This window comes from Melopsittacus undulatus, chromosome 8 (genome assembly GCF_012275295.1).
Source record: "Melopsittacus undulatus isolate bMelUnd1 chromosome 8, bMelUnd1.mat.Z, whole genome shotgun sequence".
In the NCBI taxonomy this organism is placed as follows: domain Eukaryota; kingdom Metazoa; phylum Chordata; class Aves; order Psittaciformes; family Psittaculidae; genus Melopsittacus; species Melopsittacus undulatus.
The window spans coordinates 17288804-17305437 of NC_047534.1; the positions used below are offsets into that span (position 1 = coordinate 17288804).

The 16634-nt window shown below is 45.0% G+C and overlaps 1 protein-coding gene across 1 annotated transcript in view; it reads left to right on the forward strand.

Annotated features, from left to right (window-relative positions):
* SEC14L5 (SEC14 like lipid binding 5) overlaps positions 1–16634 on the forward strand; it is a 39475-nt gene that overhangs the window by 17373 nt on the left and 5468 nt on the right. The window contains exons 4-14 of the mRNA XM_034065664.1: positions 2644–2793; positions 2905–3036; positions 5199–5327; positions 5981–6206; positions 8214–8326; positions 12628–12817; positions 13662–13750; positions 14262–14332; positions 14972–15143; positions 15797–15931; positions 16320–16457. Of these exons, the coding sequence (XP_033921555.1) occupies positions 2644–2793; positions 2905–3036; positions 5199–5327; positions 5981–6206; positions 8214–8326; positions 12628–12817; positions 13662–13750; positions 14262–14332; positions 14972–15143; positions 15797–15931; positions 16320–16457 (1545 nt within the window). The remainder of the gene's footprint in view (positions 1–2643; positions 2794–2904; positions 3037–5198; positions 5328–5980; positions 6207–8213; positions 8327–12627; positions 12818–13661; positions 13751–14261; positions 14333–14971; positions 15144–15796; positions 15932–16319; positions 16458–16634) is intronic.

Sequence of the window (16634 nt, forward strand, 5' to 3'; positions counted from 1 at the left end):
GGGGAGCTTCAGATTGGCCAGTGTGTCCTTTCTGTGGTGAGGAGGCTCTTGCAGTTCAGTACCCCAGTGAAGCAGTTGAAGTGAGGCTTTGGAATGGTATCTGTACTTTGATCATTAGTAGAACAGCTCTTGTTTCCCTGCAGACTCCCTCAAATGTTCCTGGCACAGCTGTACCCCTGAAAGAGCAGAGGGTGAGAAGCTGACATCACCCTATTTGGCAGCTCCTTCTGCTCCAACTGCTTTGCAACTCTTAAATTTGTGGGCAATATGAGTACTTGAGGCAAGAAATCTTTGGCCAGCCCTAATTCAAGAGAAATAGCGGTAGCTCAGCCTTTTGTTCCTGCTTGGTGAAGGTGGAGCCCTGGCACATGCCACGCTACCTGCTTCCTGGCACTGTGAGCTGAGGTGGAGGAGACTGTGCCTGTGTTCAGGCAGCATGGGGCATGGTGCTGTGAGCTGAGGGTAAGGAGGGCTTGGCGCTCCTTGCAGGAACAGAGCTGTGGGATTTTATGGGTGTTTGGGTGAACTTGTGATCTGCTGTCAAAAGTATGGATAATCCTAGTACCATTCTCAAGGTAACCTGGCTCTAGAAGTGGTGTCTAACCTCTGTGCTAGGTACTGTTTTCCAAAGCCATGGGGTTATGTGGGGCAGCCTTCTTTTAGGGTAGGAGTTTCAGTTATACTTGTTGCAAGTGTGTTAAGGGCACATGTAAGAAGTAGCATGGGACAAACAGTTGCTAAATATTCTGGTATTCCAGTGGCCTACAAAGGTGTTCACAGCTTTTACTGTCTACTGAGGCTTCAGTAATGAGGAATGGTGGCCTGGAGAGGCTCTTGCTTGTATGTGCTAGAATAGAAAAGCTTATCAAGGTAAAGGCTTTGACCTCCAGATGGCATTATAAGGTGGGTTGGAGTCTGGAGGATTGGGAGAGGATAGGTAGAGGCACAAGCAGAAAGTATTAGCTTTGCCTGAGAGGATTAATCTGCTGGCAACTGCAGATACCTGAGGGCAGGTAATGAGGGATGCAACCCCTCTGCTCTGTGACCCTTGAGGGAAGTGCAGTGTAACTAGGAGTGGATAGCTGGGAGCATCTTGTAGCAATACCTGATGGGCATCCATGAATTCCCATTGTAACAAATTAAGCTGCTTAAAGAAACGTGTGTGCTTTTGTTGCGTGGAGCCAGGTGGATTGGTGTTGGAAACTCACTTGCTGTGGGAAGTTCTGTATTTATAAAAACAGGTTTTGTTCTTGTAACCAGGAGTGAAGGCACGTGCAGTGGTCCCTCAGATATGGGTAAAGTTCTCAAAGAAATGTGGCAAAGCAAGCAGAACATTACTCACTGACTTGGAGAGGACAGCTTCAAGACGTCTGCACTTTGTTTCTGGCTAACTCAATGCTGGCAGCCTGTTTGCTCTTTCCTCCTGATACTAGAGCAACATGATAATCTGAAATAACTTCTATTCCATTCAGAGGTCTAGGAGCAGGAGATAGGGAATGTGTCCTTAAGTGCCTGAGCTATTTTAAGAGCAGGTATTGTTCCAAGGTACAGGAATGGGGCAACTAGCCTTCAAACTGCTGTGGTAATGGAGACTGCAGCTACCCTGAGCGTGCCCACAGTGCTGTGCATGCGCTTCAATTGAACTGATCTTTATCATTATCACATTAATGTTTTTATGGTAGATAAAGATATAAAGACTCATGAGAGCACTATGTGCTGTATAAAGCAGCTGTCTCTTACAGAAGATAGGAAGATAGCAGCTGTTTGTAGAGGTTGGGCTCAGCTCTGGACTGACAGCAAAAACATCTTATGACCAAACCAGCGTAGCTCTTGGAGTGCTATGGAAAGAGAGCACAGGTTCTCCCTCCTGCTGTAGCTGAACCCTGGTCTGCTTGTACTATTGTTGCTTGAATTACGTATTTACAACAGCATCACAAAATGCAGAATGTTTTTCAGAAATGCAGGGAAAACATTCCATCCTGCAAAGAACCTGCAATGTAATGAGAGGTTAGGGAGGAGTCATGGTAGCTACCATTTATGCAAGGGCCATGGAAGCTGGATTTTTGCTACAGCTGGTGAAGAAGCTTTGGGTAAAAGGCTTCAGAGGGTTTGGTTAATTAAAACTTCAGAACCAGGACAGAATTATAGAAATGGATAAAGTGAGTAGCCAGTAGCTGGTGGCCTTACCCTTGATAGGTCAGGGCAGCTGGAACTGTTTCACACATCACATTTTAAGGCAAAGGAGTACTAAATATTTTTCAATAGCCTTCTTCATACAGGCAATGCCTGACTTGAATGTTGTCGTCTCTGGGTCAAGTCTTTAGCTAGCAGAAATCAGCAGAGCTGTGCTTGCTTTTGCTAGCCAAAGATTAGATTCCTGATGTTTGAGTTATTTTGCTTCTACTTCTTATGTGAAGGATAAGTTATATTAAGACATGCTTAGCTTGATGACTGACATGAGCAGATCTTGGCTCTGTTCACAACTATTTGGCTTTAACTTCAACCTCTGTGTTGGTTCCCTTTTCTTCAGAGGTGAAGGGCCTCTGTTCTGTGTGGCTTTTACTGTAAGGGAATTAATTCATTTGGAAAGAGTTAAAAGTTGATCTATCCAGAAGCTGAAACTTGCTTTGTTTTCATTCCCAGGCATATGAGAAGCGCTTTCCTACATGTCCAGAGATCCCAGTCTTCCTGGGGAGTGAAATCCTTCATGAATCCAGGAGTGATGATGGAGCTATACATATCATTGAACGGAGCTGCAAACTGAATGTGGATGCTCCTAGGCTGCTGAAGAAGGCAAGTGGAACCCTGGTGTTTGTTGACTGGGTCAGATAGATAAAGGCTGCTAAAGTTACTCTTTCTCTCTTTTTTTTTTTTCTCCTCCTTTTGGTTCTTTATCTTTCTCAGATTGCAGGGGTAGAATATGTGTTTTTCATCCAGAAAAACACAGTCAACTGGAAAGAGCGAACTCTCCGCATTGAAGCCCACAATGAGACTTTTGCCAACCGTGTTGTTGTCCTTGAGACATGTAGCTACTCAGTAAGTGCTTCCAACCCTTCCTTCACAGACAAATAGAAACAAAATCCTGTACTCATATACAGGGTAAGGTTGCTTGGCTGAATTTGAGCACTGGACTGTAGTGTACTATGGTTAGATACTCTTAGACTGGGAAGACTGTTGGATCTTAGGGTTTTCCAGTGCTTTTGTAGACCTTGAGAAACTTTCTTAGATTGACTGTGCTTCTCTGATTGGAGTGCTAGGCATTACAGTGAGAGTAGAAAACACAGCGTTCCCTGAGTTTGTTTTTGGTTGAAATTCAAGTTAGCAAAAGCATTTGGAGCTTGAGTGTGTATTTAGATCTAGATATTTAGAAGGAAATCCTCAATATTTATTATGATGAGGGCCAGAGAGAACTCCGGCAATTAGTTTTGCCCACAAATAAGCTGATAAAACTTGCACTTGTTATGATCTTCATGCTTGAAATATTTGGAGGAAGCTCCGGAGCTCTGTTTGTGGTCTAAGGTGTCTCACTTTGTGGCTGTATCTTCAGCAGGAGTATGCTTTTTCATTGTAACTATGCTGTTAGGGCTCAATCACCATTAGCTTCATCTGTTTCTGGAAGCAATCAGATACTGCTCTTTGTTCTCCAAACAAAAGTCCAGATCCTGTTACTTACCTGCCTCTTTGGCAACTGGACAACAGCTCAGCTTCTTGGGAGTAAGCAAACTGTAAGTAGCTGCTGTTTCAGGCAGGACAAAGAGTTGAAAAGCTGTTAAATGTTTTTGGTGCTGATGGGGTTTCCTGTGGCAGAGATCACTTGCTGGCTAAAAGGGACTTCCAGAAAAACTGCAGTAGATCAGGCTTCTGTCACTGTGAGAGCTGCTGACAGCTCCCAGGTCAGCTCTGGAATTGCTCAGACACTGTTGCACTTGCTGATTTCGGCTGTGTTGCCTCCTGCTCATGTCCTTGGGAAGGAAAGTCAGCAGCAGGGCTCAGAGGGAAGCACTCTTCCTGCTCCAGGGCGGGAGCTCGTGGGCTGCTTCCCGGCTCTATTTTTATCAGTTCCCTTTTCCCTGCCAGAGTGCACCGGAAACAGGTTTATTCTCATCTTTCCTTTTCTGCAGTGCTCTCTGAAGCAACTTGGAGAAATAGGATCCTGCTCTTGCACTTACTTAATATGTTCCCCTGAGGGAATTTGTGTCCTTTATAGAGCTCCCATCGTTGTGTGTGGACTGGAATTTCTTTCTGTCTTGTCAGTTTGTGAACAGCAGCACCTGCCGAGAACAGGCTGAGCCCTCTCAGAAAAGGGTTAAATTTGAAAAAGGAAAAGATTACATAGGTTTTATGTAGAGTAACTGAGAGGAACTGGATGGAAAGGAAAGGTGTATATGGATACTGAAGAGAGACACTTTATCAGGAACTGTAATGATAGCCTGAGGGGTGATGGATTCAAACTAAAACAGGGAAAGTTCGGGTTAGACATAAGGCAGAAGCTCTTCCCTGTGAGGGTGCTGAGGTGCTGGCACAGGTTGCCCAGAGAAGCTGTGGCTGCCCCATCCCTGGCAGTGTTCAAGGCCAGGTTGGATGGGGCTTGGAGCAATTTGGTCTGGTGGAAGATGTCCCTGCCCATGACAGGGGGTTGGAAGTAGATGAGCTTTAAGGTCCCTTCCAACCCAAACCAGTCTGGGATATTGAACTGACAGTGGGAAATCCCTCTGCTCTGTCATGTCCTGTGTTCTGAGGGGAAGACCAATATAAGTGGTTGAGTTTCCTGTGCAAAACTAGAAATAAAGTTTTGTGTTTCTCCTCTTGCAGATGTAGGGATTTTCAATTGCATGTGCAATCCCTGCCTTTCTGTAAGGAAACTTTGACAGGATTTCAAGAGACAGGTCACTATTTTAATGCAACTTTTGCTATGAATATTACTGTTCAGGTCAGCTGGGGCAGGGAGAGTTTTTAATCTTGTGCATGTGAAGAATGCCTGGTTAACCACAAACATCAATATGTCCGGTTCATGATGCATTCCATTACTCTGGGAGAATTAACCTGACTGTTATCTGTTGGTGCCTCATAGGAAGCCTTTTCCATGTCCTTACTCTCTAGCTCTGGAGATTAAATAGCCAGCTGTACCAGGGGCAAGGGCACTGATATGTTGTGAGATGTCTGCTACCATCCAACCCTGTGTCTATCTTTGGGCTTAGGTTCACCCTGAGAATGAAGAGTGGACTTGCTTTGAACAATCTGCATCTCTTGACATCAAGTCATTTTTTGGCTTTGAAAGCACAGTGGAAAAGATTGCCATGAAGCAGTATACCTCGAACATCAAGCGGGTAAGATTGGCTTTCCTTTGTGCCAGAAACCCCGGATTCAAACACCTGCTCTCAGTGTGCCTCTGAGAGACAGACCCAGTCTAGTTTTATACCCTTGCTGATGTCTCTGAAATCTCTCAGTAAGAAAAAGCCAGTGTACAATGAGCAGACAAATAGCATGCTTGCTGGAATGTGTCTGTGCAGAGGAGGGAGCAGGCTGTGCCAGAGGAGGATGGCAGTGGATGTGGTGGGTGCCAGGCTCCTCGCACACTGATGACAGTGTTCTTCTGCAGGAAGAGAAAGTTCTGGGTAAAAATTGGCACCCTGTCTCTAAGCTTGGGAAGAGCTGTTTCCTTTTGGTGGCCTTTTCTTTTCTCTGGGCTGCATAGGAACAGGGCAGCTAATTGATGGCTTGGGAGCAGAAGAGGGGATACAAGTGTTATAAAGGTAGCTGCATCCATAGCATTGGTATTTCCTTGACCAGTGTTGTAATTCACCATTTGTATGGTGCTTTCATACTGGAAGTTTTCCAGCAGGGTTGTGCAGGTGGAAAGAGACAGCTATTTTCTTCTGTTTAACAGCATTAGTCATCTGTCCTGAGGAAAGCTCTCCTGCACCTTGCTGGTTCTGGGGAAATGGGCTGGCTTTTTCCTAATGAGAGTTATCCCCTTCAGGGCAAGGAGGTTATTGAACACTATCTGAAGGAGCTGATCTCCCAAGGGATCACATTCATCCCCCGCTGGACACCTCCCCGTGTATGTGGGCAGAAGGATGAGCAAACCCCAGCCGCTGGAGAGGATGCTGCTGCTGCTGCTGCAGCCCTTGACTCTGAGGCTCTTGGAACTACCAAAGAGCAAACTGGCAGCTCCTGCCCTCCAGCAGAAGCTCTCAGCTCTGATGGTATGTGATGTCCAGATCTAAGTGCCTTGAGTAGCACTGACTAATAAGTTTAGGTTTACTACTTTTGGTATGAGGGTTTTCTTCTGGATTGTGGGTGGGGAGGGAGGAAAGTTATTTTCTCCAGGAAAAACACAAACAATTTTCTTCAAGAAAAACACAAACAATGGAACTTTTTCCAGAAACAACCCTGAAAAGCCAAGAAAAACTGCCTGCAGTATGTTTAGTTTGAGCATAGGAAGAAAACTTGGTTTTAATCTAACTTTAAGGTACTTTATACCTTATATTTGAGAAATGTAAAGGTGTCTTGAGTATGCTATACCTAAATTATAATGAAACATTTTAGCTATTTCAAAATTAATGTTCTTGGGGATTTGTTTGGATGGGTTTTGTCCCTCTATCAGGCCAAGACAAACTTGTGGAATGTTGCCTAATGCCTTTCTCATACAAGATGCTTGAATTGGATTTTATCTTTCTAGATCTTTGTGTGTTGATCGGATGATATCTTCTAGACTAAATGAAAATCTTCTCTGCAAAAAGAAATAGGAGAGACTTTTTAATTGAGAGCTGTGGTATTAGAAAGAGGAATTGTCATTCCTCAGAAGGAAAGACAGCACTTGTTTTGCTGAGTGTAACTAGGGGAAAGGCTTGGAATTTGGAACTATCAATGGTTCTGGTGTCACCAGACCTTCTCTGGTAAGAGAACTGGAATCCACCTGGAAAAAGAATCAAAAACCTCGAATGAGAAATATTCATGTGCTTTGGGATTCAAGTTAATCTGAGAGAGGGACTCTTCATCAGGGACTGTAGCAATGTGATAAGGGATATTGGGATCAAACTTACATAGGGAAAGTTCAGGTTAGGTATAAGGAAAGAGTTCTTCCCTGTGGTGATGTGCTGGAACAGACTGCCTAGAGAAGTGGTAAATGCTCTATCCCTGGCAGCGTTCATGGTCAGGTTGGACAGAGCCTTGGGCGACATGGTCTGGCGTGATGTGTCCCTTCCCATGGCAGGGGGTTTGAACTGGATGATCTTAAGGTCCTTTCCAACCTGAACCATTCTATGATTCTGAGAGTGGCAGATCCCATCTAGCAGAAGAGGAGAGTAGCTCTTTTTTATTTGCTTATATTCATGTTTAGGAAGTGATCAGCTTCACTGGGACTGCTCTCCTGTTTGCTGGCTTGGTGGAATCAGTGGGGGCATAGCACTTCTATGCTATAATTTCTGTATTATCAGTCAGTACCAGCATATCCTGTGGGTGTCCAGGCCTTATTCTGTAGTTAATGTGACTTGCTGAAAGTATTGATGAAGAGCTAGCTCAGAGGTGGGTCTCCCAGCCCTCCTTCTCATGTGCCTTCGTACCTCCAGCACAGCTATTGGCCTGTGCTTTGCTTCCCTTTGGGTACCACATTCTCCTTGCTGGCATCTGCACATTCAAGCTTCGGATGGCACATCTGCTTCTGTCTCTGAATGCTGGCAGTCTCACACCCCTTGTCCTTTGTCTCTGATCTAGAGGGAACTTGAGCTGCTGGTTTGCACAGGGCTTCTCCTCATGCCTTAAAATCTCCTTTGCTGTCAGAAATGGTAGTGTTAATGGTAGTGGTGTTGTCCCTTTCTGGTGCCTATAAGCAGAAAAATATTTCAGTTTTCAGCCAGCTGGTTTTTAACTTCTTTTCCTGGGAATTTTGCATGGGATCTGTAGGGCACTGGGGGATTTAAGTGCCCAGGTGTTGGAGATGGGTGCCAGAGCTCAAATTTCTTAAGTTCCTGCTGGAGTAGTTCAGGGTTGAATGAAATATTAGCATTCCAGAAGACAGGAGGAGTGATTCTTACACATTGTCTGTGTTGTCATGCCCTAATCACTGTGAGAATATCCCTCACTTCCCTTAGGCATCAAAAATAAGGGCTTCTGAGCTCTTTCAGTGTAAATCCTAAGTAACCTGCTGTGTAGAAATCTCCTTTCTGGTTATGCCAGGTCTCCTCTAAACTGTTCTCTCTTATTCCCTCCAGCTGACAAGCTGGATGCTGATTACATTGAGCGCTATCTGGGCCAGCTGACCCCGATGCAGGAGAGCTGCTTGATCCGCCTGCGCCAGTGGCTGCAAGAGACTCACAAAGGCAAGGTGGGTAGATGAGGCAGGGAGCATGCTGTACAAGCCTTAACACAAGGTTCTTGTACCTCATGTGCTTTCAACCCTCCAATAAACCCCAGGCTCGTGGACAATTTGTGTGCTAAGACTTGGCTGTGTTGGCAAGGTTGGGTGAAAGGCCAGGAGGAGCAAAAAGCCTGTGTGACCTTGTGATGGGATCTGGTGGTATCAGACCCGTATTGGTTCAGTGCTCTGTGTGGGAAGGTCCCCAAGCCCAGAGGTTTTGCTGTGGGTTTAGAGTAGGCATTGGCAGGGGCTTGATTGCCCAGACTTTGGCCAGGACTGTTTCAGTATGTGGGAAGTAGAGACAGCCGCACTTTGTGTGTTATGTAAGCCTCTAAAATAGAGAAGCTGAGGCCACTAGATGTGTCAAGTACAGCTGGAGTTGGCCAGCTAGTAGAGATAGAAACGCATTTCCCTAAAAAGCAGCAGAGGTGCTGTGGGCTAGAGGTATCCCTACTCTGCTGAAATATATCTCTGTTTCAGCAGCTGCTTGGGCTCCTCCTGGTTGGACTGTCTAGGTCAGGCCAAGAAGTAACTGGTATGTGGATGAGCAAAGAAAATATCTAGAGCAGTTTGAATGCCCCAAGGGTGATCTAACTTGAGGTTTCCTGATAGAGAGATTGAGTGGGATGGAAGTACTAGGGATAGCAAAAGACAGTAACTGGGTGAGCTGAATAGATAAATAGTGGAATGTTGCTTACAAAGAGGGGAAACCAGGAGAAATATTGTTGGAGCAAGTGGCCCTCCTTGAAAACAGAGTACAGCTAGGTAAGGTTTCAATAGTAATAGCTTCCCAGCTTAGAAGGTAACTGCTCTGTCAGCCATACAGAATGAGTAAGGAGGTATTCTGCAGTCACAGGCTTTGGATTTGTCTTTTTCTTTGAAATGGCCTTTCCAAAAGAGGCTTCTGTGCTTTCTGTGTGCTTTGCTGTGTCTTTGAGAGCTGAGAAGACGTGTCTCATCTGAGTATAAGGGGAGGTATAAGAGCTTAAACATGACATAAAACCCTTGTTTCTTCTTGGAAAAACTGTCTATGTAGAAATAAAATAAAACAGATTTAGTGCTATAGTTTTGTTACTGAACTCAAAATCCCCTTCTGTGAGAGAGTGTGTGTGTGGGTTTTATTGGTACCTATGAATGTGGATGGAGAAACAGTTACCAGAAAACCACAGGCTGAAGAGAAGAACAGGTATTGAGGTAATGTGTGAAAGTCTCCCAGCAGCCGACAGGCTCCAGAGAATACCAACACTGTTGAATCTCTGAGCTGATAAATTGAGAACACCAAGCATCTGCCAAATCTGTCCAAGGCCACTGGTCTAGAGTAGCATCAACAACAGGTTATATAACTCAGACCATGTCCAAAAGTATGCTGGCTGCTAGATGCAGGTAGAGCCTACAGGAATATATACACCCTCAATAGAAAAAAGGACTGAAGGGCTGTTTGAACACCTACCTGCAAGCTCCTATCATGTCACTATGGTTCTCTGCCTCTGAGTAAACAGCTGGGGCTGGCCTCACACCTAACCAGGTAACAGTGTGTGTGCACTGCTAATAACAGTTTCACTGATGAAATGGGCTCTACTAAGTATTGATTGTGATCTGTCTCCCATGATCAACCTCCCATCAGATAAAAGGAGTTTGACAATAAGCAGACATAAAGCAAAGGGTAAGAATCAATGCCCAGGCATAATTATGTTATGAAATATGGGGTGCAAGGCTTTTCAAGTTGATAGTGACCTGTACAGTAAACAGTGTGGACTTCTGTGTAGTAGGAGATGTCTCAGCTATTGGGTAACCAGCTGAAAATGAGCCCTAGATGAGAGTAAGACAGTGAGACTTTATCCATGCATGGCATCTCCAAGGACCCTGGTTTCAGGTTGAAGAAGCACAATTTAAATGGTTGGGGTTTTCTGGGGGGGATAAAGGGGTAAGGAGTTAGGTGGATTTTGATTGCTTGTCAGTGTAATAGAAAATGAGGAACTTGCCCTACATGAGTTGAGTTTTCTCTGGAGAGGCTGTTACCTTGCTGTGGGACTCTGCTCTCTTAATTTGAAGCAAGGCTGTCCTTATTCCTCTATCAAAAAGTGATTGTAGATCTTCTGTTTCTTTGAAAATCACAGAATCCCTGATTGGTTTGGGTTGGAGGGACCTTAAAGCTCATCCAGCTCCAACCCCCTGTCACGGGCAGGGACACCTTCCACCAGACCAGGTTGCTCCAAGCCCCATCCAACCTGGCCTTGAACACTGCCAGGGATGGGGCAGCCACAGCTTCTCTGGGCACCCTGTGCCAGTGCCTCAGCACCCTCAGAGAAGGTGGTGATGTTCCTTTTTATTCTTATTTTTTTTCCTCTTTATCCTGTTTCACTGTCCAGTCCCTGTTCCCTCCAAAGAAGATACCCTTTAGGACCAGATTTATCATTGCTTTAAAAATTTGAGTAGCTGAAGAAACAATCATCAAATGGTGTTAAAATTGCAGATACTTAAAGCTAGGAATCAATGGCCTTGCACAATGCAGAAGAGTATATGTAGTTTCATTGGTAAAGAGAAAATTAGGCTGAGATTAAAACTTCATACGGGAGTTACTGCTTTGTTTGGATAAAGGTAAGAGACTACACTATGGAGTAAGTCCCTGGAGGTCCCTGCCTTTGGTCTAAACAGAAGTGCTAAATTTGCCTCTTATCTGAGGCTATGGACTATATAGGCTTGAAACATACCAAAATCTAAGAGCCATTCCATCTTCTGGGTCTTAAAGGAGATCTGGGTGCTGTTGTAGATGTTTATGGGGTTTGTCTGTTGTCTGGGGAGTAATAGCTTCCTCTGAGCAGCAGAAACACAAACATAAATCAGCTGATGAGAGTTCTGCTGCTGTTACCCTTGCTCTGATGCAGAAAACTTTGGTGGTGTTCTTATAAATACCTTAGAGATCTTATCTGGGATGGCTTCCCTCTTCTTTCCATGAGAGATAAATGCAGTGTTTGCTGCATTAGAGTATGCTGAAGATTGTTAATCTCCTGTCTCTTCAGGTGCTTCTAGGCCTTGCTTTAGGCTGCCTGAACCCTACCCCTTTCTTTAGGTGGAATCAATTCTTAATGTCTTGCAGTTTCATAGCAGGTTGTGATACTGGGGTTGCTCCCAGCCTGACACACGTGATGGCTCTGCTTTCTCCCCTGCTTTCTGTTGTTGTGAGCATGTCAGTGAACAAATAAAAGAGCTTTGACTCCCAAACATGAGCTTTTATTTGTCCTACAGGAGGGCTCAGATTGCTTAGGTCATGCTCAGTCAGTACAGACACTCCAAAGGAGGCTATCCCTGCTTGCCAGAACTTGAATTTTTAATGGAAGCTTGATGTAGCAGATGAGACCGAACACTTCTGGGGGAGTTGGGGTGAGGAGAAAAAAGCAGGGCAGCATATGCAGCTAGAATCCATTTGGGTTTGCAGCTTGATAGGCTTTTAATCAACTTTGGCCCTCTATGGAATCTGTCAGGTTTATTGTTAGTTCCTGATGCTTAGTATTACTGGTAAATCTTTGATTTTTATTTTCAGCTAAGAGGGAACATGTGAGATTGAGGAGAAGGTTGGAATAAGCCATTCTACAGACCTGGTTTGGGAAAGCTTTTGTGCTGCTAGAATTACTGATAGAAGCTGTTGGGGTGAAGTGATAGAGACTTGACCAGACTAAAATAACTACTTGTAGTTCTGGTCAATATGTTTGTTTGGCAGGAGTTAGTATGATGTGATGGGGCAGGGAAGCTTGTGAAAGAACTCTAATGCTTTCCTGTTGAGACAACACCAGAGAGGGATTGTCAGCAGCAAAGCAGAAGGGGGATCTGCATGAGAGCTGGAATTGGTGTAGGGAGTAATCACTCAAAGACTATGGTGTCATGATCTCACTGCAAACAGTGGTTAAGCTCAGGTAACATGTTACCTATGGATGCTTTCCATACTTCGATTTTCCCCTATGGGCAGTCAGCTTGCAGCTCTTGCTTTCGTACAGTATTTTGTTTGTCCTTTTGGGACAGCTACCTGAGGGAAACCTCAGGAAGCTCATTTTGCTGGGGCTTTGGGATCAGCGAAAGGCTTCTCACAGGCTGTAAATCGGTTTCTGCTTTGTGCTCCTAGCACCATCTGCTGCATTCAGCTGGATTAGGTGAGGAGGGAGGCAGAAGGAATGTAACTTTATCCTCTTTTTAAGAGGCTAAAAATGGTACATGCTTCTCTGTGGGCTTTATGGAATAGTGCAGTCTCGATCTTGGACTTTCTCTTCTCTCAGATCCCTAAAGATGAACATATCCTTCGGTTCCTGCGGGCACGGGACTTCAACATCGACAAGGCTCGAGAAATGCTCTGCCAGTCGTTGTCTTGGCGCAAGCAGTACCAGGTGGATTACATCCTCCAGTCCTGGAGGCCTCCAGCCCTCCTGGATGAATACTACACTGGAGGGTGGCATTACCAAGACAAAGGTGAGAAGCTGCCCCTTGCATTAGGGCACGGGTTGATTATAGAACTTGTGAGTGTTGACAACTTAAACATTAACAAAGCCACTCACATGTAAATAGCCACTCAGTTTTACTGTAACTTTATTTTCTCTGCACTGACGAGGCAGACTAGAGTGAGTCCAAAGCAGCATCAATTTGATAGGCTGCCTCTGTATGTGATTTTTATCCTTTTAAAATACTTCATATATCAAAAAGACCATGATCAGCAGGTCAGTGGAGGTTATCTTGCCCTTCTGCTCTGCTCTTGTGAGGCCCTACTTGCAGCACTGTGTGCAGTTCTTGTGTCTTCAACATAAGAAGGACATGGAGCTGTTGGAGCAAGTCCAGAGGAGGGCCATGAGGATGATCAGGTGCTGGAGCACCTCTCGTATGAAGACAGGCTGAGAAAGCTGGGGCTATTGAGCCTGGAGAAGAGAAGGCCACTTGGAGACCTCATAGCAGCCTTGCAGTATCTGAAGGGGGCCTACAGGGATGCTGGAGAGGGACTCTTAATTGAATATTGTAGCAATAGGACAAGGGGTTTAAACTGAAACAGGGATGTTCAGGTTAGATATAAGGCAGAAGCTCTTCCCTGTGAGGGTGCAGAGGCGCTGGCACAGGGTGCCCAGAGAAGCTGTGGCTGCCCCATCCCTGGCAGTGTTCAAGGCCAGGTTGGATGGGGCTTGAAGCAACCTGGTCTGCTGGAAGGTGTCCCTGCCTGTGGCAGGGGGGTGGAACTGGATGAGCTTTAACGTCCCTTCCAACACAAACCATTCCATGATTCTGTGTTTTCATGTAGCCCTCTCTAATCCTTATTTTTTTTCCTAAGATGGACGACCACTCTACATCCTTCGTCTTGGCCAGATGGACACAAAAGGTTTGGTGAAAGCTTTGGGAGAGGAATCATTGTTGCGACATGTGAGTTGCGTTTTCCTCTCTCACCCAAAGTACTCCCATCTCCCTTGGGGTGTTTAGAATGCTACAGAGCTTCGGCGATCTACCTGCCAGACACAGTTCCTGTGTTGTGTGGCTGGCAACTCAAAGATGGCTTAGTGATGTGGCATGGCACAGCTGCTCTGTCTTCCTGCAGAGACAAAGTGAAGCTTTTGTAATGGCCAGAAAGAGGCTTTCTGATAACCTGCAGTTCACTGTAAGCTTTCCATGGCCCTCTCATGTAGCTCAGCTAATAACATTTGATCTTGAGATTCTTCTACTTCATCTTAGATTTTCAGTATCTGTACCTTGTATGACCAGCTCAACTTTTCAGTACAGAAGCCTTTTTAAATGTAAACTTTCATTCTGTTTTGTACCTGCAAGTTCTCAAGCTGGTGTGCTTCTAGGTTCTGATTTTTGAAATAAGATCTCCTGCCTGTCCTGGTTTCTCACTCATACTGAGGCTAACCCCACTCTGTACTGGCTTTCATTTCAGGTTCTGTCAATTAATGAGGAAGGACAAAAGAGGTGTGAGGAAAACACCAACATCTTTGGCCGCCCCATCACGTTAGTACAGTTAATTTTCTTGTATCCTTACAGAGTTTGAACTGACATGTTGAGAAAAAAACCTTCTGTGTGAAGGTTTTAGATGATGTCCTTAAGATGAAACTGCATATAGATGGCAGTGGGTCCATGTTCTAGGCTGTTCCTGGGCTTTGGGTGCTGTACATAGTGGACTTAAATGCTGATAAATTCTACAGCTTCATATGACAGCAAGTATTGCTCCTTCCTTATATCTTTTTATGCCCCGTTTCAGATTAATGTAGCCTAATATTGGTGATTTTAATCCAGATCCTTCAATTTTTTTTTTTTTTATATAGGAAACTGCCAGTTTCCACCTTCATTTAAAATATACTTTTTGAATTATTTTTTAGGAATAGGCCTGGATGCCTTCATCTTCTACCACACTGACACCATATGTTCTTGCCTTTGGGCTTGGGTGTCTGTTTTACCTGAAAGCTCAGCCAGATTCAGGCTGTCTCTGCCTGAGTGGAGATCTGCTTTTCAGTGCAATGCTGCTCTCCCTTGGTGGATTCACTAGGTCCTGTACAGGCTGCAGTGTTACTGAAGTAGTCTGTGGCTCATCAGCTGAGCAGCCACTGTGCAATGAAGTTCTGATGGGTCTCTTTCCATGTGTTCTTTTAGATCCTGGACATGTCTGGTGGACTTGGAAGGATTGAATATGCGGCATCTCTGGCGGCCTGGAGTTAAGGCCCTGCTTCGGATAATTGAGGTTGTGGAGGACAACTACCCTGAGACTCTGGGAAGACTGTTGATAGTGCGAGCACCCAGGGTTTTTCCTGTGCTCTGGACTTTGGTGGGTGAAATCTGGACTGCAGGATCTTGTGCATGTACAAATAGCTAAATCATCCAATCAATGAGTTCTGCTTTTTTGAAAGGTTAGGGAGGGAAAAGCTTCCAAGGAACTTGTGGCTCAACTCCTGAAGAGGCCACAGCATCACTACAGAGCAAGCCATAACATGCCTGTAGCTCATTTGGTTCCAGTGGTTGTCGTCCACCAGGGCAGGACAGGATGTCAAAGATAAACTGCAACTCCTCATGCATGCCCATGGTAACCCAAAGTTGGTGAGGTTTTATATTGATGGGAGAAGACAAATGGGGTTTGTTTTTAATCTCAAGCTGGAGGACATTGAAGAGTAATAAAAAATGTGGTTTTGCCTGGTGCCTGATGGCTGTTCTGGCAATGTGAAGATATCGTTAAATTTCTTGTGAGGTTTAGTTGTGATATGGTGACTGCAAGCTTATTTTACATGAGGTAAAACCTGTTGTGAGATGATACTGTACACTTGCCATGTGTTACCCTTTCTCTAGGGAAGTGGTCTGCTGGTCTGTATTCCTGCTGCAGAGGCCTTTCAGTCTAGAGCCTAAAGCATCCATGTAAGATGGTATAAATGTTGTCTCTAACTTCACTCAGTGACAGTGATGTCTTCTATCCACTTTCTATTTCAGGTTAGTCCCTTTATCAATGAGAACACGAGACAGAAGTTCCTCATTTATAGTGGGAATAACTATCAGGGTCCAGGAGGGCTGGTTGATTATGTGGACAAAGATGTGATTCCAGACTTCCTGGGAGGAGACTGTATGGTGAGTTTTCCTTCCCATTGTGCAGGTGGAATCTGCAAGCATCCTCCATTCACTCCTCCTCAATGCCCTGGCCTTCCTCCATTCCATTCTGAAAGACGACTAAACCTCTGTTGTGGTGGGGGTACTTCTGCTCTGAGCACAGTGAAGTTAACTTGTGCACAGACTTCACCCTGAAGTGATGTTGCCTTGGAGAAAGGGGGTTTGAGGTTAGGTCTACATGGAGCTTAGGTAAACTATTGTACTTCAAGTAATTAGTTTCACTGTGGAGTCTTACACCAGCTGATGGTGTCAGCCTCTGTCTGACAGGCAGTGAGGGTTTGTGGTACAGGTGACTTGATACTTTGCCATTAGATTAGTTTAGACCCTTGTATTTGTCTGACTTTTCCAGTGTACTGTCCCAGAAGGTGGCCTTGTTCCCAAGTCACTTTATCAAACAGAAGATGAGTCAGAGAACTCGGATCACATCCGGTTATGGACAGAAACTATTTATCACTCTGCAAGTGTCCTCAAAGGAGCTCCACATGAGGTACAAACCAGAACTTCACAAGGCTGCAGGGAGGGTAGGTTGCAGGTGTGTTGCTTCTGTTAAAGGCTGACTAGAACAATGAAGTGCTCCCAAAGGTGATTCAGCAGCATGCCTTTCCTGGGAAGGCTAATGCCAGCTAAAAGCCAGGAGTGTGGAAGTGAAGAACAGCAATTTGAG